General features: G+C 50.9%; 1 protein-coding gene across 4 annotated transcripts; it reads left to right on the forward strand.

Moving 5' to 3' along the window:
* The first annotated feature begins 1,966 nt into the window (after window positions 1-1,966).
* Window positions 1,967-23,417, forward strand: LOC112544940 (uncharacterized). Of its 4 annotated transcripts, none has more exons than XM_075918288.1 (3): window positions 1,968-2,612; window positions 4,096-4,294; window positions 5,008-8,614. In XM_075918288.1, exons 2-3 carry the CDS (start codon window positions 4,273-4,275, stop codon window positions 6,369-6,371), a joined length of 1,386 nt encoding a protein of 461 aa, XP_075774403.1. In that variant the 5' UTR covers window positions 1,968-2,612; window positions 4,096-4,272; the 3' UTR covers window positions 6,372-8,614. The 4 variants fall into 4 exon arrangements, with proteins under 4 accessions (XP_075774401.1, XP_075774403.1, XP_075774405.1 ...); XM_075918290.1 differs by lacking the exon at window positions 5,008-8,614 and adding an exon at window positions 20,294-23,416 and having other exon boundaries at window positions 1,973-2,612; XM_075918286.1 differs by lacking the exon at window positions 4,096-4,294 and having other exon boundaries at window positions 1,967-2,612.
* The last annotated feature ends 1,146 nt before the right edge of the window (window positions 23,418-24,563 follow it).

Genomic DNA, 24,563 nt, shown 5'->3' on the forward strand with positions numbered 1-24,563 from the left:
GACTGATAAAGCGGCGTGCGGTGAGTTCGGTACCTACCTAGTTTCCGTGCAAGCCATGGTGCCACACACGTGTCCTACTCGCCCTTTCCTGCCGTTCCAGGTGCTTTCTATGTGCACCGAAGAGTAAAAACAACAACAAAAGTTTGCTAAAAAGAAACAAAGCCCAACGCATACCAGGCCGAACTGTGAAATCCGAAAGTGCCGAAGAGAAAAGACGGGATAGATGCCATCAGGATGAGTGCATAGATTGACACGAAGAGAACGTGAGATGTCGATAAATCGGTATGGAGACACCAGGACCCACGAAGGACACGGAAAGAGGGCAACCCACCAATCGAGAGAGAGCAAAAGCCAGCGATAGGCAGACCGGAAGAGGGCGACCACAGACAGACTTCCAGGGCATCTTCCCACCAGACGGACAGCAAGGGAGGACGAGGGGTTCGATGCGGATGCCGAGAGGCACCAGCGAAGAGACCGAGTTAGATTTACAGAGAGACAAGAAGAGCGCGACAAAGCGGTGCAAGAACATAGAAGGAAGGTGCAAGAGACCAGGGCGTCGGTGGTCTGGCCTAGTGGTCACAGCTGGAATGAGGTCTCCCTACCAGGAAAGGGACAGGAGTCGCCGGGGTGGAGTGGTGGGAAGGGCGAGCGACCGGGCTGGAAACCAGGGGCCGGGTGAGAATTGAGGGGGAAGAATTAGGTGCCAAGTCCGAGACCAGGAGAGGGGGTGGAGCCCAGCAGACCTCAGCCCATGTGGTTGCTCATTTAACATCCTGGGCCGACCCCTGGGGTTAAATAGGGGCACTCGGCCAATCAGAGGGCTGCAAGGTGCTGTCACTCTGGGTCTTATGGGCGGTACTTCCTGTTGCATCTACACAGTGCTTCCTGTGGCTGCTTGTTTCCAGCCTCCTAGTGGTGCTACAAGATGATTAACCACTGCTGATTAGTGGGACCTGGGTTCTAGTCCTGGGGTTCCTGCAGAAGATGGGTGCTAGGTACCTGAGTGGAGGGTTTGGTTGTCTTTCCCCAGCACAATTATTTTAGAGCATGAAATTAAAGTGGGAAGCCTACTCCAGAATAACTCCATATGCGGTTACTTAGTCTGGAATAAGGCTTGTTTCCATTATAACGTATTCACACTTTTCACTCATGAGTACAGCCAGACAGGGTCAGACCAAAGAGAGGCTAGGGACACCCTCCCTGCCCCTCCTGGCTAATAGCCCCTTGATGGACCTATCCTCCATGAATCTCTCTAGCTCTTTCTTGATCCCTGTTAAAAGCCTGAGCCATCACCACATCCTCCAGCGAGGAGTTCCACAGGTTGGCGGAGCACTTACTGAAGAAACCTTCCCTTTGGTTTGTTTGAAACCTGCTGCCTCTTCATTTCATTGTTCTTGTGTTATGGGACCACGTCAGTAAAGTTTCTTTATTCACTTTCTCCTCACCTGTCATGACTTTATAGCTCTCTACCCCTGAAGTCTCCTCTTTTATAAGCTGAAACATCCCAGTCTTTTTCATCTCTCTTCAGATGGGAGTGTTTCCAAACCCTGCATCCTTTTGGTTGCCCTTTTGTGAACTTTTTCCAATGCCAGGAGATCTGTTTTGAGACGAGGCAACCAGATCTGTGCGCAGGATTCGAGATGTGGGAGTCCCGTGGTTTTTTACAGAGGCAATAAGAGTTTTTCTGTCTTATTCTCTAGCCCTTTTTAATGACGCTGTTTGCTTTTTTGACGGCCGCTGCACATTGAGTGGATGTTTTCAGAGAACGATCCACACTGACGCCAAGATCTCCCCGAAAGTGTATGTTTCACATGACAGAGCCCCGCCCTCATCTCCCCAGAGTCTGGACTATGGCGCCAGGGTAGGGTAAGATAAGAGAACTGATCAAATCAGATCAAACTACACAAGTTGTGCTGTTTGTGCGTGTGCGGCAGGTCCAGGACAAACAGGCTCATAGTCATTCGCTGGGACCTACATTGGAGGGAAGATGCTGGGAGGAGAGGAGGAATGTCCCCTGGTCAATGAGATCAGAATCTGGCCTGGATCCGATACCAGATCAACACCAGAGCTAAGTATCCAGTGCTGGGCTGGTCTTCAGCAATGAACACGAACATCCCATCCCAGTGGGAAATGGGGATGGGAGAGGTCATCGCTTCTGAGTGCATGGAATGCTGGGCTGAGCCCAAGTGAACATGGTTCCCTTCCTGCCTGTGCCTTGTGGGGCAGCCTGGGGGTGCGTCACTTTGCCTGCCTCAGTTTCCCCACCTGCAAAGTGGGGACACCGATCCTGGCCCGCCTGGTTTTGAATGGCAGTGACACGCGAGCTGCAACCGCTAGCTCTGAGTCTGGGCTCTGCCTCCATCTCTGCAACCAGGAATAACACCAAAAAAACAAAGGAAACTGAATGTTCAGTGATAAAACCAGGCAAAGATGCTGCATCCTTCCAGCAAGTGTATTTATGCTTTTCTCCAGCTTCTCTGAGTATCAGCTGTGAACAGAACAGAAAGTAAAAGAGAACAGTGTCTCTGCTGGGCTGTGTCTGATTTCCGCGCTCGGCTGCATCATGGGGGCATATAAGTACGGGGGAGTCTCGCTGCTGTCTCCCCCACACAGTAAGTACCCGACGGTCTCCCAGATTTCTCTGGTCTTGCCCTCGTGCCGGTTCCCTGCTTTCCCAAGGTATTGAACCCGCAAGAGGCCCTTCTGCTGGACTTCTCTGCAGGGCCGAGGCCTAGTAACACCCTCCCCCAGGGCTCCCGGCGTGTGGCATGGCTGTGGGATGCACCTTTAGTCAGCCTGGAGCAGAGACGACGGGCCCCTTCCTCCGTTTCCTGTGGCGGGGGCTGCAGCTCCGAACTACGGCTCTTCCCTCCGGGCCGTCTGCCTTCAGAAGAGGGCCCGCCCGCAGGACGCCATGTTTACCTCTAAAGGATGCCATAGGAGCGCTAAGGGTGCCAACGGGCCTTCCAGGTTCAGGATGTAACAGGACAGGGTTTTTCCTGATAGTGTGCTCAGCGGTTCTCGCCCCCAGAGTCCAACCTGCAGCACTAGGCTACAGCAAGATGAAGTGTTATCCTCTAAGGAGCACCCCTGAGTTTTATAGGGGGGGAAAGGCAAGATCCCCGGGTATTGAGAATACAGTAGCAAAGCGCTTAGCATCTGCCTACCTAGCTCCCCCCCCCTCTTCCTCCACATAGCTACAATTTTACCAATCGATGTTTTATTTAGTAGTTTACAGTTTGTGGTCAACCAGATTGGGATTACGAGAGGAGAAGAAGGGATGTGGATTGGTTTGGACCAATGCTTTTGTTTTGTCAGGATGTTCTTAAAAATGATAGAAAAGCAGGTTTTTATGGTAGTCTTTAATTGGAATGAGAAAGTTTTGCATGGCTAGGTTGTTTTTTGACAAACGTTTGGCTTTGGTTGTGGGGTTCTTGTGTCGTTTTTCCCCTATGCTAAACTGTCTTGGATTCTGAATAATTTCTTTTAATAGGTAAATGCTTGCTTTTTTAGTGTTTGGGGTTGTGTGACGTAGTGGGGGTACCTGGCTGGTTTCTATGCTGCTGGCTCTGGGGTAACCCCCACTGGCTGCTGTGGGTACCACGACCCAGCAAAACAGGATGAGTCGCTATGCAAAGGGATCTCTCAACCGGTATGGCCAGACTCCCCCCAGGGAGAGGGACAAAGGAAGGGGGAATGCTGCCCTGGCTGGGGGGCAGGGCTGGAAGAGAGTGGGTTAGTTGCTGTCTGGGAGCATGGAGGAGACAGCCTAGGGAAAGGGGCTGGAGTTTAGGGGCCCAGTCTCCCCCCATCTCAAGGGGGCCTGAGGCATCCTAGCCCAGCTCTGTGACCAGACTACATCTGTGCTGTGCTGTATCCTGGAGAGGCAATAAACTTCCTCTATTCCACTGGCTGGTGCAGTCTGTTTGTGCCATTTCGGGGTGCAGGAGACAGGGGACCCCCAACGCGCCGTCACAGGTTGTTAATTTTTTTTTAGATGCAGTAATTTTTGGCAGTTTTTGTTGGTTTATTGGGGAGTTAAAGTTATTTTTTAACATACACATTTTTTATTTACAGTTAATTTTTTTGTTGCAGAGAATCGACAACCTTTGTTACGGAGAATCGATCTGCACATTTGAACAAGGGCCTCAAATTACAATTAAAAAAACAACAATTATTACACCCTTTAACTTATTTCACAATATTGTGGTCCAATGGGAAAATATTGATAGAAATCCAACTGATGAACAATAATATCAGCTAGCCGTTTTCATGAACCGACTTGACAAAGGAGGTTAATACCCTCACTCTGCACAGAGAGGTCATGTAGCAAAGCAGACTTAGCACAAGAACCCAGGTCTCTCAGTCCCGTGGAAAGACCATGGGAAAAGAAAATTCCCGAAAACTCATATCCCAGAATGCTATTCATGTGAAGCAGCCTGCTAGTGGGGGAAGTATTTTTTTTATAGGGAAGGGAAGGATGGATGGTAGCAAGTATAAAACAAACCAAAGGAAGTTTTTCTTCTCACAACACACAATCAACCTGTGGAACTCCTTGCCAGAGGATTGGTGAAGACAGGTTTCAAAAGAGAGCTAGAAAAATTCATGGAGGTTAGGGCCATCAATGGCTATTGGCCAGAATGGGTAGGGCTGATGTCCCTTGCCTCTGTTTGTCAGGGGCTGGAAATGGATGACAGAGGAGAACCACTTGATTCTACATTCTGTTCCCTCCCTCTGGGGCACCTGGCATTGGCCGCTGTGGGCAGACAGGACACTGGGCTGGATGGACCTTTGGTCTGACCCCGTCTGCCTGTTTTTATGTTCTTTTGTATGTTTTTATGGAGGCAGAAATTTCCACAGATGTTGGGAAGGGGCTGACGTTTGACAGCCAGAGCAGGGTAAACTGAGGCCGGGCCTCCTGCCCTGAACCTGCCATAGTATCACCTGTAATATTCTACAGCCTTACCATCCCCAAACTGAGACCGTTTTGCCGTGTGTCCTCTTCAGGTCCTGAAGGAAAGAATCGGAGCCGCACTGTGAGCCAAGCCCGGAAATCTAGGACCGGGGAATTCTGCTCCTCTCCGACGAAAAGCAGAATGAACTTTTGGGTGGTGAAAGCCAGCGGGCTGATGGCTGCTCTCGTGGGGGCAGTGTGGAACGAACTCATGTTCTACATCCAGATTTACTCCCAATTTCAGCGAACGTTCCTGTCCCTCCCCTGGGTTCTGCAAGATCGAGTCAAGAGGGTTTTCAGATCATGTGTGAGCCGGCTCTGTCAGGGGTCATGGCTCCCACTGCTATCTGTGTCAGCAGGAATCACAGCCATAGGGGTGATGGTCTTTTTTTTTTGCAATAGATTAGTGACATTGGAAGGGGAGGCCCCAGAACCGTTAAGCGTTGCCGACCTGCTGAGAGTGCAGGGCCAATTGGAAGCTCAGGAGAAAATGACCTATGAGCTGAGAGCCTGCATGGATCTCGCCCTGCAGGAATTCATGCGAGAACCCCCAAGCGTCCAGGACAATGCCCAGATGTTGATCCAGTGCCAAGGGACAATGCTGGAATTCAAATCCGGGGATGGGGAGAATGAGATCTACATGCATTACCACAATGGGGAGCCCCAGTATGACATGAAAGAGCCGACCATGGAGGTGTATCTGGCCCGGATGCGCTCCCATCCAGAGCAGCTGAGTGTTGAGAACCTGCTGAGAGTCCAGACCAAACTGGAGGCCTGGGGGAAGATGACCAGCGAGTTGAGAGACTGCTTCATCCATGCCCAGGACAAGTTCAAACAGGAGCCCCTCTACGTCCAGCAGAACACGAAGATGCTGATCCAGAGAGGCGGAGTAGCTCTGGTGTTCCTCTCCGGGACAGGCGAGTGCGAGATTTCCGTGTTCTACCAAAACAGGGAGCTCCAGTATCACGTAAAAGAGCTAACCGTGGAGGTGTATCTGGCCCGGCTCCACTCCCACCCAGAGCAGCTGAGCGTCGAGAACCTGCTGAGAGTCCAGGCCAAACTGGAGTCCGGGGGGAAGATGACGGAGATTTTGAGACGATGCTTCGAACTCACCCTGGAGAAATTTCCCAAGGAGCCGTCGTGCCTGCAGGATAACACCCGACTGGTGATCAGTGCTGCGGGAACGGAGCTGGTCTTTGTCTCTGGGTGGGGGGAAAATGAAATCAACGTTTATCATGACAACTGGGGGGTCCTTCAGTACGTGGTGATAGTGCCGGGATGGGTGACCTGGATCGCCAGGAATATACTGATTATAGGCTTCATGGTACTCTTAGTTATCATTTTGAATATTGTGCCCTTTCGGATAACTAGGCAGCCACACAGCAATCTCTTAGCTCTAGAAAATCACTCCAGATGAACACATTGAGTCTGTGTTGTGGTTGGAAAACCAGAAGACTGTTGTATTTCAAGGAGTTAGTGAATCTGCCCAGTTCTCATGTCTGCCAACTAGAAAACAGGCTTCGGCCTGCTGGTAGCAAGGAAAATTCCCAGCTGAAATCTCGCTCATTAGAGAGATAGGCCATGCCCGGCATGGCTGCGCTCACCACATAGTTGAGATAAGCTCCAAGGGAAACAAGCCGGTCTGTGGGAATCTCCTCAAACAAGCCGGTGGTTTTTTGTTTTGTTTTTTCCCTCTGCACGTAGTGAGATGTAGCTTCTAGAATTTTGTGCACAGACTGAATATCATTTACTGTTGCCATCGCCCATTGGACTTCCCGATGGAGCTGGAACTGTACAGAGGTGCCTCTTGGACCTGGCCTGGGAGTCCAGCCTTTGCTGAGCTAGAGTCCCCAGCAAGCCAAAGGGATGTTGTAAGCCTTCTCTTGCCTTTTCTTTTTACATCACCTGTAATAGCTAATAAACCTGGCATTTATTCGCTTACAGTGATTTGTGTCTACTTGGTTACCCTCCAAACCTGAGAGCAGAGTCAAGTCTGGCGGGCCTAGTCTTGCAGGAGGAATAACAGATAGTTCGATTTAGGGGCTTTATTTCGAATGCCCGTTTCCCTGCCACGTGTAGCCACAGGCAGTTAGTCCGGGCTTGTAAATATCACAAATGGCAACCTGCCGGGAACATGCAAATAAAGCCCAGGATATTTAAATCCTGGGCTTGATTTGCAATTTTGAATGCCTACATTAGCCACCCTAGTTCGAAGTAGGGGGCTAGTGTAGACATACCCTGACAGAGGGAGAGAGAATAAGTTTGTCTGCAGCCTGAGCTGAGTGCTTTCAGCTCAAGTGGTGGAGGATCATACACTAAGCTGCAAAGGTCCCAGGTTCCGTTCCGCCTGTCGGCCATACAGCAGTAACAACAAACCTCATCTCTGCTCCCTGCATTATGTAGTGTTGTAATTGGCCTAGAGGCTCCTCTCTGTCCCCTCTCCAGTTCATTAACACCCTCCTTGGATTTTGGGTCCAGTGGTCACACCAGGGCCAAATCCAGAGGTAAAGTAACCTCTTTCCTGAACCTTTTCCAATGCCAATATATCCTTTTGGAGATGAGGCGACCACATCTGTACACAGTATTCAAGATGCAGGTGTCCCATGGTTTTATGTAGAGGCAATAAAATATTCTCTGTCTTATTCTCTATCCCTTTTTAATGGTTCCTAACATTCTGTTTGCTTTTTTGACTGCCGCTGCTCACTGAGTGGGTGTTTGCAGAGAACGATCCACAAAAGCTCCAAGATCTCTCTTGAGTAGTTGTAGTTTATTTAGTCCCCATCATATTATATGTATAGTTGGGATTATTTTTTCCAATGAGCATAACTTTGCATTTCTCAACATTAAAATTCATCTGCCATTTTGATGCCCAATCACCTCGTTTTGTGAGCTCCTTTTCATGCTGATTCAAACACCTGGGTATGGAGTCATGAGCTGATGGACGTCCTTCAGAAATTCATCCCCCTTCTCCACTGTGTGGGGAAGCCACAGGAGACCTGCAAGCTGCTGAAAACTGCAGCCGTTGAATCCTTGGGATGTTTCTGGCCTCTGCTGCACAGCCGGCGAGGTCTCGCTGAGCACTGGTGGGGTTTGGGATTACGGAGGCTGGCAGGGATTAAGAGACCTCTGATGAGAATGAGAGGGAGAGGCTCTGAGAATGGAGATCTCTCTCGGGAGGAGAAACGAGGTGGGGGGGGGGGAAATCCGTCTCCTGAAACGGGATTACCCTCCAAAGGAGGTTTGAGGATGGAAAACTGGGAAAACAAATCCAGGTTGTTGGGTTCTTTTGTCTGGATCATCCAGGAACCCAGGTGTGGTCTGGAGGGAACAGAACTAGGGCAGCTCTAAGTTGTCCATCTGTCTGCACAGGGGTTTGGAAAGGTCCCATGGGCTTTTCTCCCATCTCAGAGCAGAGAAGGAGATTACAGGATGAGGCTGGAGGTATCCACCTCAGATACCCGCCTGCCCCATCTCACCTGTTTCCTGCTGGGATCTGCTGGTGGAACTGTTTGGAGTTTACTTCAGTGGTGGATAAAGCTCCAATAAAACTCATCATGACTCATCCGTGGGAGGATAACAACCTACTACTGCTAGCAATGACCACATCTCTCCTCTAGCTCAAAGAGTGGAGGGCAGAGCTGGAGGTCCAGCTTCCCTCTTATCCCATAGCCATGTAATTTACACAAGAGTTTTTGGTGAGGGACCTTGCCCGGTACTGAAGTTAGACTTACCGGTCTGCAATTGCCGGGATCGCCTCTAGAGCCCTTTCTAAATATCGGTGTCACGTTGGCTACCTTCCAGTCATTAGGTACAGAAGCCGATTTAAGGGATAGGTTACAAACCAAAGAGAATAGCGCAGCAATTTCCCATTTGAGTTCTTTTAGAACCCTTGGATGAATGCCATCCGCTCCCGGAGATTTGTTAACATTAAATTTTTCTATTGTTCCAAAACCTCCTCTAATGACACTTCAATCCGGGACAGTTCCTCAGATTCATCACCCACAAAGGACATTAGAGATTTGGGAATCTCCCCAATGTCCTCAGCCGTGAAGACTGAAGCAAAGAAATCATTTAGTTTCTCCGCAATGGCTTTATCGTCCTTGATTGCTCCTTTTATATCTCGATCATCTAGGGGACCCACAGGCTTTTTAGCAGGCTTCCTGCTTCTAATGTACTTAAAAAACATTTTGTTATTTCTTTTTGAGTTTTTGGCTAGCTGTTCCTCAAAATCTTGTTTTGCTTTTCTTATTACATGTTTACACTTGATTTGACAGTTTTTATGTTCCTTTTTATTTATCTCACTAGGATTGGACTTCCACTTCTTAAAAGATGCCTTTTTGTCCCTCACTGCTTCTTTTACATGGTGGTGAAGCCACGGTGACTCTTTTTTAGGTCTCTTGCTATGTTTTTTAATTTGGGGTATACATTTAAGTTGGGCCTCTATTATGGTGTCTTTAAAATTTTCCATGCAGCTTGCAGGGATTTGGCTCTAGTCACTGTGCCTTTTAATTTCTGTTTAACTAACCTCCTCATTTTTGTGTAATTCCCCTTTTTGAAATTAAATGCCAGGGTGCTGGACTGCTGAGGTGTTCTTCCCACCACAGGAATGTTGAATGTTATTATATTATGGTCACTATTCCCAAGCGGTCCTGTAACGGTTATATCCTGGACCTGATCCTGCACTCCACTCAGGACTAAATCGAGAATTGCCTCTCCCCTTGTGGGTTCCTGCACCAGCTGCTCCAAGAAGCAGTCATTTAAGCCACTGAGAAATTTTCTTAAATGTTTCTCTCCTTAATTTTTCATCGTGACCTCTGTCTATGACCTTTCCACACATTTCTTGTGCCCTTATGGCGTGCTGCGTCTAATTAGAACATAGGGGCAGGCTGCAGTGCATGAGATGATATTTGTCATGGCTTGTGTTGTATTGCAGTGTGAACGCTCACGGGGGCTTGTTGCTAAAAAAAGCGGTTTGGGAATTAAATTGAGATGTGTGGACAAGACCAAAGAAAACACGGGCAAAGAATGAAAACAGTAAAAATATAACACTGAGTAAGGATTTCATTGTAACCCATTCACAGGGCAGGGCTGGGTTCCATCTAGCACGCTGTTTTTTAAACTTTTTAAGATTGAGGAACACCAAACAATAATTTTTTTATGAGGAACACCAAGAATTTTTTGTTGTCAAGCAAAAAAAAAAAAAAAAAGGCGGGGGTGGGGGGGGAGGAGAAAAGTTATTGAGCAAAAAAAAAAAAGTCACCTGGCCCTTTAAGGGTGGCCATTTTGAACTCTGTTGTTCTCCACAGCACACCTCTGACTGCCTCGCACTCGCAGCACAATAGTTGCACACACTGGTGGTCCTATCTTTCAATTTCTGCATTTAGGGTTCATGCAGTTTGTGACCCCACAACAGCCAAATTGGTTACAATGGGCAACGTACCATCTAAGAGCTGAATAGCTAGCAGGCCTGAGTAAATAGAGTGAACTGTATTTACAGAACCACATGCAGGATTTCATTCCCATTCCAACTGGCTGCACTGGAAGCAGTGATTCATACCCTCCTTACACTCATCTCCATCCTAGATCTCCCCCACTGCAACTTGAGCCCATTGCTCCTTGTTCTGCATCTGCCCCCACTGAAAAAAGCCTCTCTCCATCCTCTTTGGAACCCCCCTTCAGGGAGTTGAAGGCTGCTCTCAAATCCCCCCTCCCTCTTCTGTTCTGCAGACTAATGGACCGTTACCACAGTTAATTCATTGCAATCTTCCTGCACAAAGGTCTGATATTACCAGGTGACCGTATTTATAAGTTTCACAAAGAAACACCGTCTGGTAAGCTGCACTCATGAGGTGCACTTTAATACTTGCAGGAAGCTGTACTCTGTAAGTTCCTCGTTACGATGAGTCACTTCTGGAGGGGGATTTCCAGAGACTCCCTCCCCACAGCTGTCTCTCACACAGTTCCCAACAGAGATTCCCACTGGGGCTCTGAGCTAAGTATCCCGCCCTGGGCTGGTCTCCAACAATGAACACAAACATCCCGTCCCAGCGGGACGGGGTGGGGGTGGTTATCACGTCTGAGCACCTAGAGCACTGGGCTGAGCCCGGGTGAACATGGTTCCCTTCCTGCCTGCACCTCGTGGGACAGCCTGGGTGTGCCTGCCTCGGTTTCCCCACCTGCAATCTGGAGACACTGATCCATCTTTTTTTTGAATGGTGGCGACATGAGAGCTGCAATTGCTAGCTCTGATTCTGGGCCAGCCTCAATCTCTACTCCTGGGAACAACGCCAAAAAACCAGAGGAAACTGTGAATGTTCAGTGATAAAAACAGGCAATGATGCTGCATCCTTCCAGCAAGTGTATTTATGCTTTTCTCCAGCTTCTGCAAGTATCAGCTGTGAACAGAGCAGAAAGTAAAAGAGAACAGTGTCTCTTCTGAGCTGTGTCCGATTTCCCGTGGTCAGCTGTGTGCCGGGGTGAAATAGAAGACCTGGGGAGTTTCGCTCCTGTCACTCCTGGAGGGGGATTTCCAGAGACTCCCTCCCCACAGCTGTCTCGCGCACAGTTCCCAACAGAAACTGCAACTACCAAACCGAAAGGGACCAAGTCTGCCCTCTGGCATAATCTGTAATATCCGTGAATTTAGAAGTGTGCAGGGTTGTGGGGTTGCCTGGTTTTCAAATAATAGAATCATAGAACATGAGAACTGGAAGGGACCTCGAGAGGTCATTGAGTCCAGTCCCCTGACCTCACGGCAGGACCCAGCACTGTCTAGACCATTCCGGAGTGATGTCTGTCTAACCTGCCCAAATTGACTTGTGCCAGTAATGCAGCCACCGGAATCAAAATGACAGGATTGGGGAGCCAATGGGGCAGATCCCAGCTGGGTCATTGGGCCGTAGTGTCACCTACCAGCCCTGTGTTCTTGGGGAACCAGAGCGTGGCCACTTGTCAGGCCTGTGTTTTTGAGAACCCAGAGAGTGATACTCATGGAAAACAAACCCCCTTCCCAGGCCTCTGCTAGAATCACGGACAAAGCAAGGAAAAGGCCGGGGGAGACCCACCTACACCCCTCCAGACACAGGTAAAGGACACACCCCAGCCTCAGCTGCATTGAAGATAGAACAAAAAGACCTTTCCATTAGCACACAGCATGGAGACCAGCTCTTCCAAGGCAGGAACCGCACTGAACTATGGGATAGCGAAAGCAGAGAAGCACGGCCTGATGGGAAATCTCTATCAGACCAATTCTAGTAATGGAGCCTTTTGATATCCAGATACTGAAACTGCCTAGTTGCATTGTAAACTCCTTCAAAGAACATCCCCCATAGCCAGGAGTGATCAGTCTCTGTTGCCTCGCCTCTGTTTACCCAGAAACAAATCCAGTGTCTCCTCCAACTAGTGTCCTGTCCCTACAAAAACTCCTCCCCTTGCCCAAGAAACACTGTTCTGATACCTGCATTTAAACTGCATCAGTTCCATTGAGACGTCTTCATCTCGGCCGTGTCTACATTGGCACCCTTTTCCGGAAAAGGGATGCTAATGAGACACTTCGGAATTGCAAATCCGCGGGGGATTTAAATATCCCCCGCGGCATTTGCATGAACATGGCTGCCGCTTTTTTCCAGCTCAGGTTTTTGCCGTAAAAAAGTAGGAATAAGAGATCTTCCGGAAAAGGGATTATTTTCCGCAAGATCCCGTCTAGACTGGCGCTTTTCTCTGGCAAAGCCCCGAGTCGGAAAAAAGCAGCACTGGCCCTTTGCGCAAAAGTTTTTCGGAAAAAGACTTTTGCCCGAACAGGAGCAGCATAGTATTTCCAGAAAAGCACTGATGATCTTACATGAAATCGTCAGTGCTTTTGCAGAAATTCAAGCGGCCAGTGTAGACAGCTGGCAAGTTTTTCCGCAAAAGCAGATGATTTTGCGGAAAAACTTGCCAGTCTAGACACAGCCAATCAGTTTTAGACTGTTGGATTTAATATTGTAACTGCTTTGTGTGTTTGGCTCCCTATATATATATTGTCACTACCCAGAAATAAATCACTTTGATCATTAAGCTGGTTGCTTCTCGCTTTTTTTCTTTCTCTTCGCTCACTCTTCCTCAGGGGGGTGGTTTTGGCTTCCCCATTCGCTCTGCACCAACGCCTCCTGTCCCCACGCTAAAGATCCCTGTGGTGCCCCAAAATCCCATGGGGTTTGCTCATCGTGGGGTTTACCAGCGAATGCTTGTGGGGTGAGAGTGGGGCTAGGGAGGTGCTGAACTTGGGGGCATAGGAGGAAGGCAGCTTAAAGTGCTGTGAAATCCAGCCCACGGCGCCCAAAGGCACACGAGGGTGCAGTGTGATACTGCTGTTAAACCAGCTGGCTGAGTCCAGGGACATAGGAGGGGTCAGCGTGTGGGTGCGGATGACCCAGTCCCCTCAGACGCGCTCTGGTGGTGGGGGTGAGTGTCCGTGTGTTGCTAAGGCGGGAAGAACCCGTCCTGAGGATCCCAGTTCCTGCAGGAGAGCTCCAGTGGGAGGGGGAATTGGCCGCAGGGAGAATCCAGCTCCATAGGCGAACACAAGTAGCACAAGAGCAAAATTATGAACCTCTCCCCAGCCCCATAGGAGTAACCCTGATAAATGAGCAAACCCCAGAGCAGTCCCTCCCAGGCAGGGGAGACCGACCCAAATCAGAGAATCCAGCAACACAAAGACGCCCCCACTAAACCGCCCCTCTGCCCCAGCTGGGGTCTTCCTCCAAGGGGGCGGGGTACAGACTGGGACACTTCTAGGGGCACCAGCTCTGATCCAGCCCGAGGGGGGGGAGGAAGTTGAGACGGATGTGACCCCCTCCCCCTCAAACACACCACACCTGGGACACCCCTCAAGCCGGACTGACAATCCCATGTCCCATAGCTGCCCCCCAGCTGTGCTCCTACCCCACCGCCCGTCCCAGCTGACCACACAGGCCTTACCCGTGGGCTCGAGACAGCTGGGACACGCCCTCTTTGGGCCAATCAAAAAGGCCGAGCCCTAACGAACGGACCAATCAGAGAGCCAGGGGCGTGGGCAATGGAATGAGACAACAGCTGTCCGTATCTGCCGGGAGGAGACCTTGACACTCCGTACAAGGTTCCTGGGTCCCCTCCCCCCTCTTTCCCCATCCAGTCAGCTGTTTGTCCCGTCCAAGGTGCATCGCACCTCTCAGAAAAGGTGTGGTTGGGTGCTGCATTGCTGGCTTAGCGTAAGCCGGGAATACGTCGTCTTTGGGCTGGGGAGCAGAGGACGCGGTAAGAGGCTACCGAGGGTTTGCTCGGTCGGGCGTTTTGTCTGGGTGGAGGTTTGGTGTTGGCCGATTGCGTAACCGTTGTGGCTGCCGGCCTTCTGACCTGCAGTTTTGGGGGGTTTCAATAGAGGGATTGCTTAGCTATTTGCATGGCCGCTGTGTTGAAGGTTGGGATGTCTGGGGCGTGCCCTTTGCTTTAGGGGGGACGCCGTGGGGGGCAGGACCTTGTGGGTGGGAGGAGAGAGTGAGTCAGGCAGGACCCTGGAGAAGTTTCCCCCGCCAAGATCGGAGGACTCGTACTGCCTCGTCCCTGTGAGCCTTATCTACGCCCTAAAGGGAGATCGAGGCTGCTGCAATCCATCGTGCAGGGTTTGATTTAGCGGGTCTAGAGGAGACCCTGCTTGTTAATGGTCCAGTCTGGCCCCTCCCACCAGAGAGACAGACGCCCCTGTCCCAGGCCCCGCCCCTGTCCCGCCTCTTCTCCTCCCGGCTCCGCCCCCTCCCACCCGCATTGCCCCGCCCCTCAGCTATGTGACCTGGGGGGGAGAGGGCGGCTTTGTGGGGGACAGCACCCCTTACCACTTCAATCAGGTGCCCCCCATAGGTTGGTGCCCCGGGCAGCTCCCTGGCTAGCCCCCCCCTTAATCCAGCCCTGCAGCAGTGAGCATCTGAGCCCCAGCCTATCCCCCCCAATCCGCCTCCCTCGGTCACCCCTAAAGCTGAATTGGCTCCAGTCCAAGGGAAGGGGCACCTCCCCAGAGCTAGAGACAGGACCCAGGAGTCCTGGCTCCCGGCCCTAACCACTAGCCCTCACTGCCTACCCAGCGTGGGGACAGAACCTAGGGATGAAGGTCGGGGCCAGATGTTCCCGGTGTAAATCCTGAAGCCAGGTCACGTCCTCCGGTGCGAGAGTAAAATCAGAGCCCACGAGGCCTGCAAGGGAGACCGGACAACCTCCGGCCTCCCCCCGCCTTGTCTTTTTGATTGGTTTCCTCTCCCCCTCCCAGAGCTGAGTTTGTGACCGTGTCTCCGTCTGCCCCCGTTGTGCAGTGGCACCTCGGCCTGATCCCCAGGGCCGGATTCCCTCCCGCCCGCCCGGAGGCGCAGAGCATGGAGAGCATCGCCAAGGTGGTTTCCACGGCACTGGGTTTCCCTGAGCCTGGTTTCCATGGCACTGGCTTTCCCTGAGGCCTGGTTTCCACGGCACTGGGTTTCCCTGAGCCTGGTTTCCCTGAGGCCTGGTTTCCATGGCACTGGGTTTCCCTGAGCCTGGTTTCCATGGCACTGGGTTTCCCTGAGCCTGGTTTCCACGGCACTGGGTTTCCCTGAGCCTGGTTTCCCTGAGGCCTGGTTTCCATGGCACTGGCTTTCCCTGAGGCCTGGTTTCCATGGCACTGGCTTTCCCTGAGGCCTGGTTTCCATGGCACTGGGTTTCCCTGAGCCTGGTTTCCACGGCACTGGGTTTCCCTGAGCCTGGTTTCCCTGAGGCCTGGTTTCCATGGCACTGGCTTTCCCTGAGGCCTGGTTTCCATGGCACTGGGTTTCCCTGAGGCCTGGTTTCCATGGCACTGGCTTTCCCTGAGGCCTGGTTTCCATGGCACTGGCTTTCCCTGAGGCCTGGTTTCCACGGCACTGGGTTTCCCTGAGCCTGGTTTCCCTGAGGCCTGGTTTCCATGGCACTGGGTTTCCCTGAGCCTGGTTTCCATGGCACTGGCTTTCCCTGAGGCCTGGTTTCCATGGCACTGGGTTTCCCTGAGCCTGGTTTCCACGGCACTGGGTTTCCCTGAGCCTGGTTTCCCTGAGGCCTGGTTTCCATGGCACTGGCTTTCCCTGAGGCCTGGTTTCCATGGCACTGGCTTTCCCTGAGGCCTGGTTTCCATGGCACTGGGTTTCCCTGAGCCTGGTTTCCACGGCACTGGGTTTCCCTGAGCCTGGTTTCCCTGAGGCCTGGTTTCCATGGCACTGGCTTTCCCTGAGGCCTGGTTTCCATGGCACTGGGTTTCCCTGAGGCCTGGTTTCCATGGCACTGGCTTTCCCTGAGGCCTGGTTTCCATGGCACTGGCTTTCCCTGAGGCCTGGTTTCCACGGCACTGGGTTTCCCTGAGCCTGGTTTCCCTGAGGCCTGGTTTCCATGGCACTGGGTTTCCCTGAGCCTGGTTTCCATGGCACTGGCTTTCCCTGAGGCCTGGTTTCCATGGCACTGGGTTTCCCTGAGCCTGGTTTCCACGGCACTGGGTTTCCCTGAGCCTGGTTTCCCTGAGGCCTGGTTTCCATGGCACTGGCTTTCCCTGAGGCCTGGTTTCCATGGCACTGGGTTTCCCTGAGGCCTGGTTTCCATGGCACTGGGTTTCCCTGAGCCTGGTTTCCATGGCACTGGGTTTCCCTGAGGCCTGGTTTCCATGGCACTGGGTTTCCCTGAGGCCTGGTTTCCATGGCACTGGGTTTCCCTGAGCCTGGTTTCGTAACAAGCCTTTAGATGTTAGATGCTAAAGGATTGGCTCAATGTGGTTTGTGGGTGAGATCCAGAGTGTAAATTGGCCTGGGATCTGTGGCTGGTTTCTTGGGACTGGATGAACCCATTTGGGGTTGGTGAGATTGGGTCCTATGACCCCTCACCTGCGGGGAGGTCTGGGGCTGTTTGGATATAGCTGGGGTTTCAGTGGGTTTTGCTCGTGAGGCTTCTGGCTGGCCAGGCAGGCAGCTGGAGCGCTCTGTGGGACTGGTGTGTGGCCTATTTGGAAGGTCACCAGTCTGGGGGCTGTACGGAGCCCTGAATTTGAGCAATTCGCCCTGAGCGGACGCCCTCAGCTGTGCCCAGACCTGGCCCGATCCCTCACAGCCAGGCTGCGTACGCAGGAGCTGCCAGCTGGCGGGGCGGAGGTGTGGGCAAGTCCAGGGATCAGAAAGGGAAACAGGCCAAATTGAGATGCTCCGCGGGGTTTATTTTGATACCGTCTCCCATGCGGACCTACTGCTGTGTCAGCGTGTGGCCTAAGATGGAGTCCAACGTCACAGGCCCTTGCACGGTTGGATTACTTCTAGCAGCAGCCGTTTCCTGCACGTTAGCCGAGGTGCCCACAGGAAGGCCGATCGGGTGGAGACGAATGTCCTCTACGGCCCATTGTGAGTGGCATTCCCGTGGACTAGGCCAGGAACTCGAAGACCCTGTTCACAGTGGGCTGGGCTGGCTCCCATCTTCATTTTGCCTTGAGGGTGTCATCCCCCCACCTCCCAGGAACACTGGTTGGATGCCAGGACATGGTCCGTCTGTGCCACGTCGGGCACAAAGCTGGTACGTGCTTGGCAACAGAATCTGCATTCCCTGGCCGACAGCAGCTGTGCCATCGGCTCAGTCCAGTCAGGCACATTTTGGTGCCATGGAATGGCCAGGATCCACAACTATTGTTTGTCAAGCTCTAAATTTTAGTCAAAAATCAAGACTCCAGAGGAAAAATATCCTCCCCCTGCAGCCACGACACTAAGTCAAGAAAGATTTTGGGAGGGGGCCAGCTGGCTTGAGCTACCTTGCCAGGTAAAAATACCTAATGTATGTTTCACATGACAGAGCCCCGCCCTCATTGCCCCAGAGTCTGGACTATGGCGCCAGGGTAGGGTAAGATAAGAGAACTGATCAAATCAGATCAAAGTACACAAGTTGTGCTGTTTGTGCGTGTGCGGCAGGCCCAGGACAAACAGGCTCATAGTCATTCGCTGGGACCTACATTGGAGGGAAGATGCTGGGAGGAGAGGAGGAATGTCCCCTGGTCAACGAGATCAGAATCTGGCCTGGATCAGATACCAGATCAACACCAGGGCCCCGAGCTAAGTATCCAGTGCTGCGCTGGTCTTCAGCAATGAACACGAACATCCCATCCCAGTGGGAAAAGGGGATGGGAGAGGTCATCGCTTCTGAGTGCATGGAACGCTGAGCTGAGCCCAGGTGAACATGGTTCCCTTCCTGCCCGTGCCTTGTGGGGCAGCCTGGGGGTGCGTCACTTTGCCTGCCTCAGTTTCCCCACCTGCAACGTGGGGACACCGATCCTGGCCCGCCCGGTTTTGAATGGCAGTGACACGCGAGCTGCAACCGCTAGCTCTGAGTCTGGGCTCTGCCTCCATCTCTGCAACCAGGAATAACACCAAAAAACCAGAGGAAACTGTGGATGTTCAGTGATAAAAACAGGCAATGATGCTGCATCCTTCCAGCAAGTGTATTTATGCCTTTCTCCAGCTTCTGTGAGTATCAGCTGTGAACAGAACAGAAAGTAAAAGAGAAAAGTGTCTCTGCTGTCTGATTTCCGCACTCGGCTGCATCATGGGGGCATATAAGTACGGGGGAGTCTCGCTGCTGTCTCCCCCACACAGTAAGTACCCGACGGTCTCCCAGATTTCTCTGGTCTTGCCCTCGTGCCGGTTCCCTGCTTTCCCAAGGTATTGAACCCGCAAGGGGCCCTTCTGCTGGACTTCTCTGCAGGGCCGAGGCCTAGTAACACCCTCCCCCAGGGCTCCCGGCGTGTGGCATGGCTGTGGGATGCACCTTTAGTCAGCCTGGAGCAGAGACGACGGGCCCCTTCCTCCGTTTTCTGTGGCGGGGGCTGCAGCTCCGAACTACGGCTCTTCCCTCCGGGCCGTCCGCCTTCAGAAGAGGGCCCGCCCGCAGGATGCCATGTTTACCTCTAAAGGATGCCATAGGAGCGCTAAGGGTGCCAACGGGCCTTCCAGGTTCAGGATGTAACAGGACAGGGTTTTTCCTGATAGTGTGCTCAGCGGTTCTCGCCCCCAGAGTCCAACCTGCAGCACTAGGCTACAGCAAGATGAAGTGTTATCCTCTAAGGAGCACCCCTGAGTTTTATAGGGGGGGGAAAGGCAAGATCCCTGGGTATTGAGAATACAGTAGCAAAGCGCTTAGCATCTGCCTACCTAGCTCCCCCCCCCCCCTTCCTCCACATAGCTACAATTTTACCAATCGATGTTTTATTTAGTAGTTTACAGTTTACAGTTTAATTTCTTTTAATAGGTAAATGCTTGCTTTTTTAGTGTTTGGGGTTGTTAATTTTTTTTTTAGATGCAGTAATTTTTGGCAGTTTTTGTTGGTTTATTGGGGAGTTAAAGTTATTTTTTAACATACACATTTTTTATTTACAGTTAATTTTTTTGTTGCAGAGAATCGACAACCTTTGTTACGGAGAATCGATCTGCACATTTGAACAAGGGCCTCAAATTACAATTAAAAAACCAACAACAATTATTACACCCTTTAACTTATTTCACAATATTGTGGTCCAATGGGCAAATATTGATAGAAATCCTACTGATGAACAATAACACCAGCTAGCCATTTTCATGAACCGACTTGACAAAGGAGATTAGGACCCCCACCCTGCACAGAGAGGTCATGTAGCAAAGCAGACTTAGCACAAGAACCCAGGTCTCTCAGTCCCGTGGAAAGACCATGGGAAAAGAAAATTCCCGAAAACTCATATCCCAGAATGCTATTCATGTGAAGCAGCCAGCTAGCTGGGGAAGTATCTTTTTTATAGGGAAGGGAAAGAAGGATGGTATCAAGTATAAAACAAACAAAAGGAAGTTTTTCTTCTCACAACACACAATCAACCTGTGGAACTCCTTGCCAGAGGATTGGTGAAGACAGGTTTCAAAAGAGAGCCAGAAAAATTCATGGAGGTTAGGGCCATCAATGGCTATTGGCCAGAATGGGTAGGGCTGGTGTTCCTTGCCTCTGTTTGTCAGGGGCTGGAAATGGATGACAGAGGAGAACCACTTGATTCTACATTCTGTTCCCTCCCTCTGGGGCACCTGGCATTGGCCACTGTGGGCAGACAGGACACTGGGCTGGATGGACCTTTGGTCTGACCCAGTCTGGATGTTTTTATGCTCTTTTGTATGTCTTTATGGAGGCAGAAATTTCCACAGATGTTGGGAAGGGGCTGACGTTTAACAGCCAGCACAGGGTAAACTGAGGCTGGGCCTCCTCCCCTGAACCTGCCATAGTATCACCTGTAATATTCAACAGCCTTACCCAAACTGAGACCTTTTTGCCATTTATCCTCTTCAGGTCCTGAAGGAAAGAATCGGAGCCGCACTGTGAGCCAAGCCCGGAAATCTAGGACCAGGGAATTCTGCTCCTCTCCGACGAAAAGCAGAATGAACTTTTGGGTGGTGAAAGCCAACGGGCTGATGGCTGCTCTCGTGGGGGCAGTGTGGAACGAACTCATGTTCTGCATCCAGATTTACTCCCAATTTCAGCGAACGTTCCTGTCCCTCCCCTGGGTTCTGCAAGATCGAGTCAAGAGGGTTTTCAGATCATGTGTGAGCCGGCTCTGTCAGGGGTCATGGCTCCCACTGCTATCTGTGTCAGCAGGAATCACAGCCATAGGGGTGATGGTCTTTTTTTTTTGCAATAGATTAGTGACATTGGAAGGGGAGGCCCCAGAACCGTTAAGCGTTGCCGACCTGCTGAGAGTGCAGGGCCAATTGGAAGCTCAGGAGAAAATGACCTATGAGCTGAGAGCCTGCATGGATCTCGCCCTGCAGGAATTCATGCGAGAACCCCCAAGCGTCCAGGACAATGCCCAGATGTTGATCCAGTGCCAAGGGACAATGCTGGAATTCAAATCCGGGGATGGGGAGAATGAGATCTACGTGCATTACCACAATGGGGAGCCCCAGTATGACATGAAAGAGCCGACCATGGAGGTGTATCTGGCCCGGATGCGCTCCCATCCAGAGCAGCTGAGTGTTGAGAACCTGCTGAGAGTCCAGACCAAACTGGAGGCCTGGGGGAAGATGACCAATGAGTTGAGAGACTGCTTCATCCATGCCCAGGAGAAGTTCCAACAGGAGCCTGTCTACGTCCAGCAGAACGCGAAGATGCTGATCCACGGCAGCGGAAGAATCCTGGAGTTCCTCTCCGGGACAGGCGAGTGCGAGATTTCCGTGTTCTACCAAAACAGGGAGCTCCAGTATCACGTAAAAGAGCTAACCGTGGAGGTGTATCTGGCCCGGCTCCACTACCACCCAGAGCAGCTGAGCGTCGAGAACCTGCTGAGAGTCCAGGCCAAACTGGAGTCCGGGGGGAAGATGACGGAGATTTTGAGACGATGCTTCGAACTCACCCTGGAGAAATTTCCCAAGGAGCCGTCGTGCCTGCAGCATAACACCCGACTGGTGATCAGTGCTGCGGGAACGGAGCTGGTCTTTGTCTCTGGGTGGGGGGAAAATGAAATCAACGTTTATCATGACAACTGGGGGGTCCTTCAGTACGTGGTGATAGTGCCGGGATGGGTGACCTGGATCGCCAGGAATATACTGATTATAGGCTTCATGGTACTCTTAGTTATCATTTTGAATATTGTGCCCTTTCGGATAACTAGGCAGCCACACAGCAATCTCTTAGCTCTAGGAAATCACTCCAGATGAACACATTGAGTCTGTGTTGTGGTTGGAAAACCAGAAGACTGTTGTATTTCAAGGAGTTAGTGAATCTGCCCAGTTCTCATGTCTGCCAACTAGAAAACAGGCTTCGGCCTGCTGGTAGCAAGGAAAATTCCAGCTGAAATCTCGCTCATTAGAGAGATAGGCCATGCCCGGCATGGCTGCGCTCACCACATAGTTGAGATAAGCTCCAAGGGAAACAAGCCGGTCTGTGGGAATCTCCTCAAACAAGCCGGTGGTTTTTTGTTTTGTTTTTTTCCCTCTGCACGTAGTGAGATGTAGCTTCTAGAATTTTGTGCACAGACTGAATATCATTTACTGTTGCCATCGCCCATTGGACTTCCCGATGGAGCTGGAACTGTACAGAGGTGCCTCTTGGACCTGGCCTGGGAGTCCAGCCTTTGCTGAGCTAGAGTCCCCAGCAAGCCAAAGGGATGTTGTAAGCCTTCTCTTGCCTTTTCTTTTTACATCACCTGTAATAGCTAATAAACCTGGCATTTATTCGCTTACAGTGATTTGTGTCTACTTGGTTACCCTCCAAACCTGAGAGCAGAGTCAAGTCTGGCGGGCCTAGTCTTGCAGGAGGAATAACAGATAGTTCGATTTAGGGGCTTTATTTCGAATGCCCGTTTCCCTGCCACGTGTAGCCACAGGCAGTTAGTCCGGGCTTGTAAATATCACAAATGGCAACCTGCCGGGAACATGCAAATAAAGCCCAGGATATTTAAATCCTGGGCTTGATTTGCAATTTTGAATGCCTACATTAGCCACCCTAGTTCGAAGTAGGGGGCTAGTGTAGACATACCCTGACAGAGGGAGAGAGAATAAGTTTGTCTACAGCCTGAGCTGAGTGCTTTTAGCTCAAGTGGTGGAGGATCATACACTAAGCTGCAAAGGTCCCAGGTTCCGTTCCGCCTGTCGGCCATACAGCAGTAACAACAAACCTCATCTCTGCTCCCTGCATTATGTAGTGTTGTAATTGGCCTAGAGGCTCCTCTCTGTCCCCTCTCCAGTTCATTAACCCCCTCCTTGGATTTTGGGGCCAGTGGTCACACCAGGGCCAAATCCAGAGGTAAAGTAACCTCTTTCCTGAACCTTTCCCAATGCCAATATATCCTTTTGGAGATGAGGCGACCGCATCTGTACACAGTATTCAAGATGCAGGTGTCCCATGGTTTTATGTAGAGGCAATAAAATATTCTCTGTCTTATTCTCTATCCCTTTTTAATGGTTCCTAACATTCTGTTTGCTTTTTTGACTGCCGCTGCGCACTGAGTGGGTGTTTGCAGAGAACGATCCACAAAAGCTCCAAGATCTCTCTTGAGTAGTTGTAGTTTATTTAGTCCCCATCATATTATATGTATAGTTGGGATTATTTTTTCCAATGAGCATAACTTTGCATTTCTCAACATTAAAATTCATCTGCCATTTTGATGCCCAATCACCTCGTTTTGTGAGCTCCTTTTCATGCTGATTCAAGCACCTGGGTATGGAGTCATGAGCTGATGGACGTCCTTCAGAAATTCATCCCCCTTCTCCACTGTGTGGGGAAGCCACAGGAGACCTGCAAGCTGCTGAAAACTGCAGCCGTTGAGTCCTTGGGATGTTTCTGGCCTCTGCTGCACAGCCGGCGAGGTCTCACTGAGCACTGGTGGGGTTTGGGATTACGGAGGCTGGCAGGGATTAAGAGACCTCTGATGAGAATGAGAGGGAGAGGCTCTGAGAATGGAGATCTCTCTCGGGAGGAGAAACGAGGTGGGGGGGGGGGGGGGAAATCCGTCTCCTGAAACGGGATTACCCTCCAAAGGAGGTTTGAGGATGGAAAACTGGGAAAACAAATCCAGGTTGTTGGGTTCTTTTGTCTGGATCATCCAGGAACCCAAGTGTGGTCTGGAGGGAACAGAACTAGGGCAGCTCTAAGTTGTCCATCTGTCTGCACAGGGGTTTGGAAAGGTCCCATGGGCTTTTCTCCCATCTCAGAGCAGAGAAGGAGATTACAGGATGAGGCTGGAGGTATCCACCTCAGATACCCGCCTGCCCCATCTCACCTGTTTCCTGCTGGGATCTGCTGGTGGAACTGTTTGGAGTTTACTTCAGTGGTGGATAAAGCTCCAATAAAACTCATCATGACTCATCTGTGGGAGGATAACAACCTACTACTGCTAGCAACGACCACATCTCTCCTCTAGCTCAAAGAGTGGAGGGCAGAGCTGGAGGTCCAGCTTCCCTCTTATCCCATAGCCATGTAATTTACACAAGAGTTTTTGGTGAGGGACCTTGTCAAAGGCTTTCTGAAAATCCAAGTATACTATATCTACTGGATCCCCCTTGTCCGCATGTTTGTTAACCCCTTCAAAGAACTCTAACAGATTAGTAAGACATGATTTCCCTTTACAGAAACCATGATGACTTTTGTCCAACAAATTATGTTCTTCTACATGCTTCACAATTTTATTTTTTACTATTGTTTCGACTAATTTGCCCGGTACTGAAGTTAGACTTACCGGTCTGTAATTGCCGGGATCGCCTCTAGAGCCCTTTCTAAATATCGGTGTCACGTTGGCTACCTTCCAGTCATTAGGTACGGAAGCCGATTTAAGGGATAGGTTACAAACCAAAGAGAATAGCGCAGCAATTTCCCATTTGAGTTCTTTTAGAACCCTTGGATGAATGCCATCTGGTCCCGGAGATTTGTTAACATTAAGTTTTTCTATTTGTTCCAAAACCTCCTCTAATGACACTTCAATCCGGGACAGTTCCTCAGATTCATCACCCACAAAGGACATTAGAGATTTGGGAATCTCCCCAATGTCCTCAGCCGTGAAGACTGAAGCAAAGAAATCATTTAGTTTCTCCGCAATGGCTTTATCGTCCTTGATTGCTCCTTTTAT

This window comes from Pelodiscus sinensis, unplaced genomic scaffold, assembly GCF_049634645.1.
Source record: "Pelodiscus sinensis isolate JC-2024 unplaced genomic scaffold, ASM4963464v1 ctg87, whole genome shotgun sequence".
Taxonomy (NCBI): domain Eukaryota; kingdom Metazoa; phylum Chordata; order Testudines; family Trionychidae; genus Pelodiscus; species Pelodiscus sinensis.

What these genes read in the sequence shown, in the direction of transcription:
- LOC112544940 (XM_075918286.1), top strand. Translation starts at nt 2,564, where the DNA reads ATGGGGGCATATAAGTACGGGGGAGTCTCGCTGCTGTCTCCCCCACAC. An exon ending in GCTGCTGTCTCCCCCACACA is followed by an intron (nt 2,613 to 5,007) that starts GTAAGTACCCGA and finishes TGTCCTCTTCAG; the next exon opens with GTCCTGAAGGAAAGAATCGG.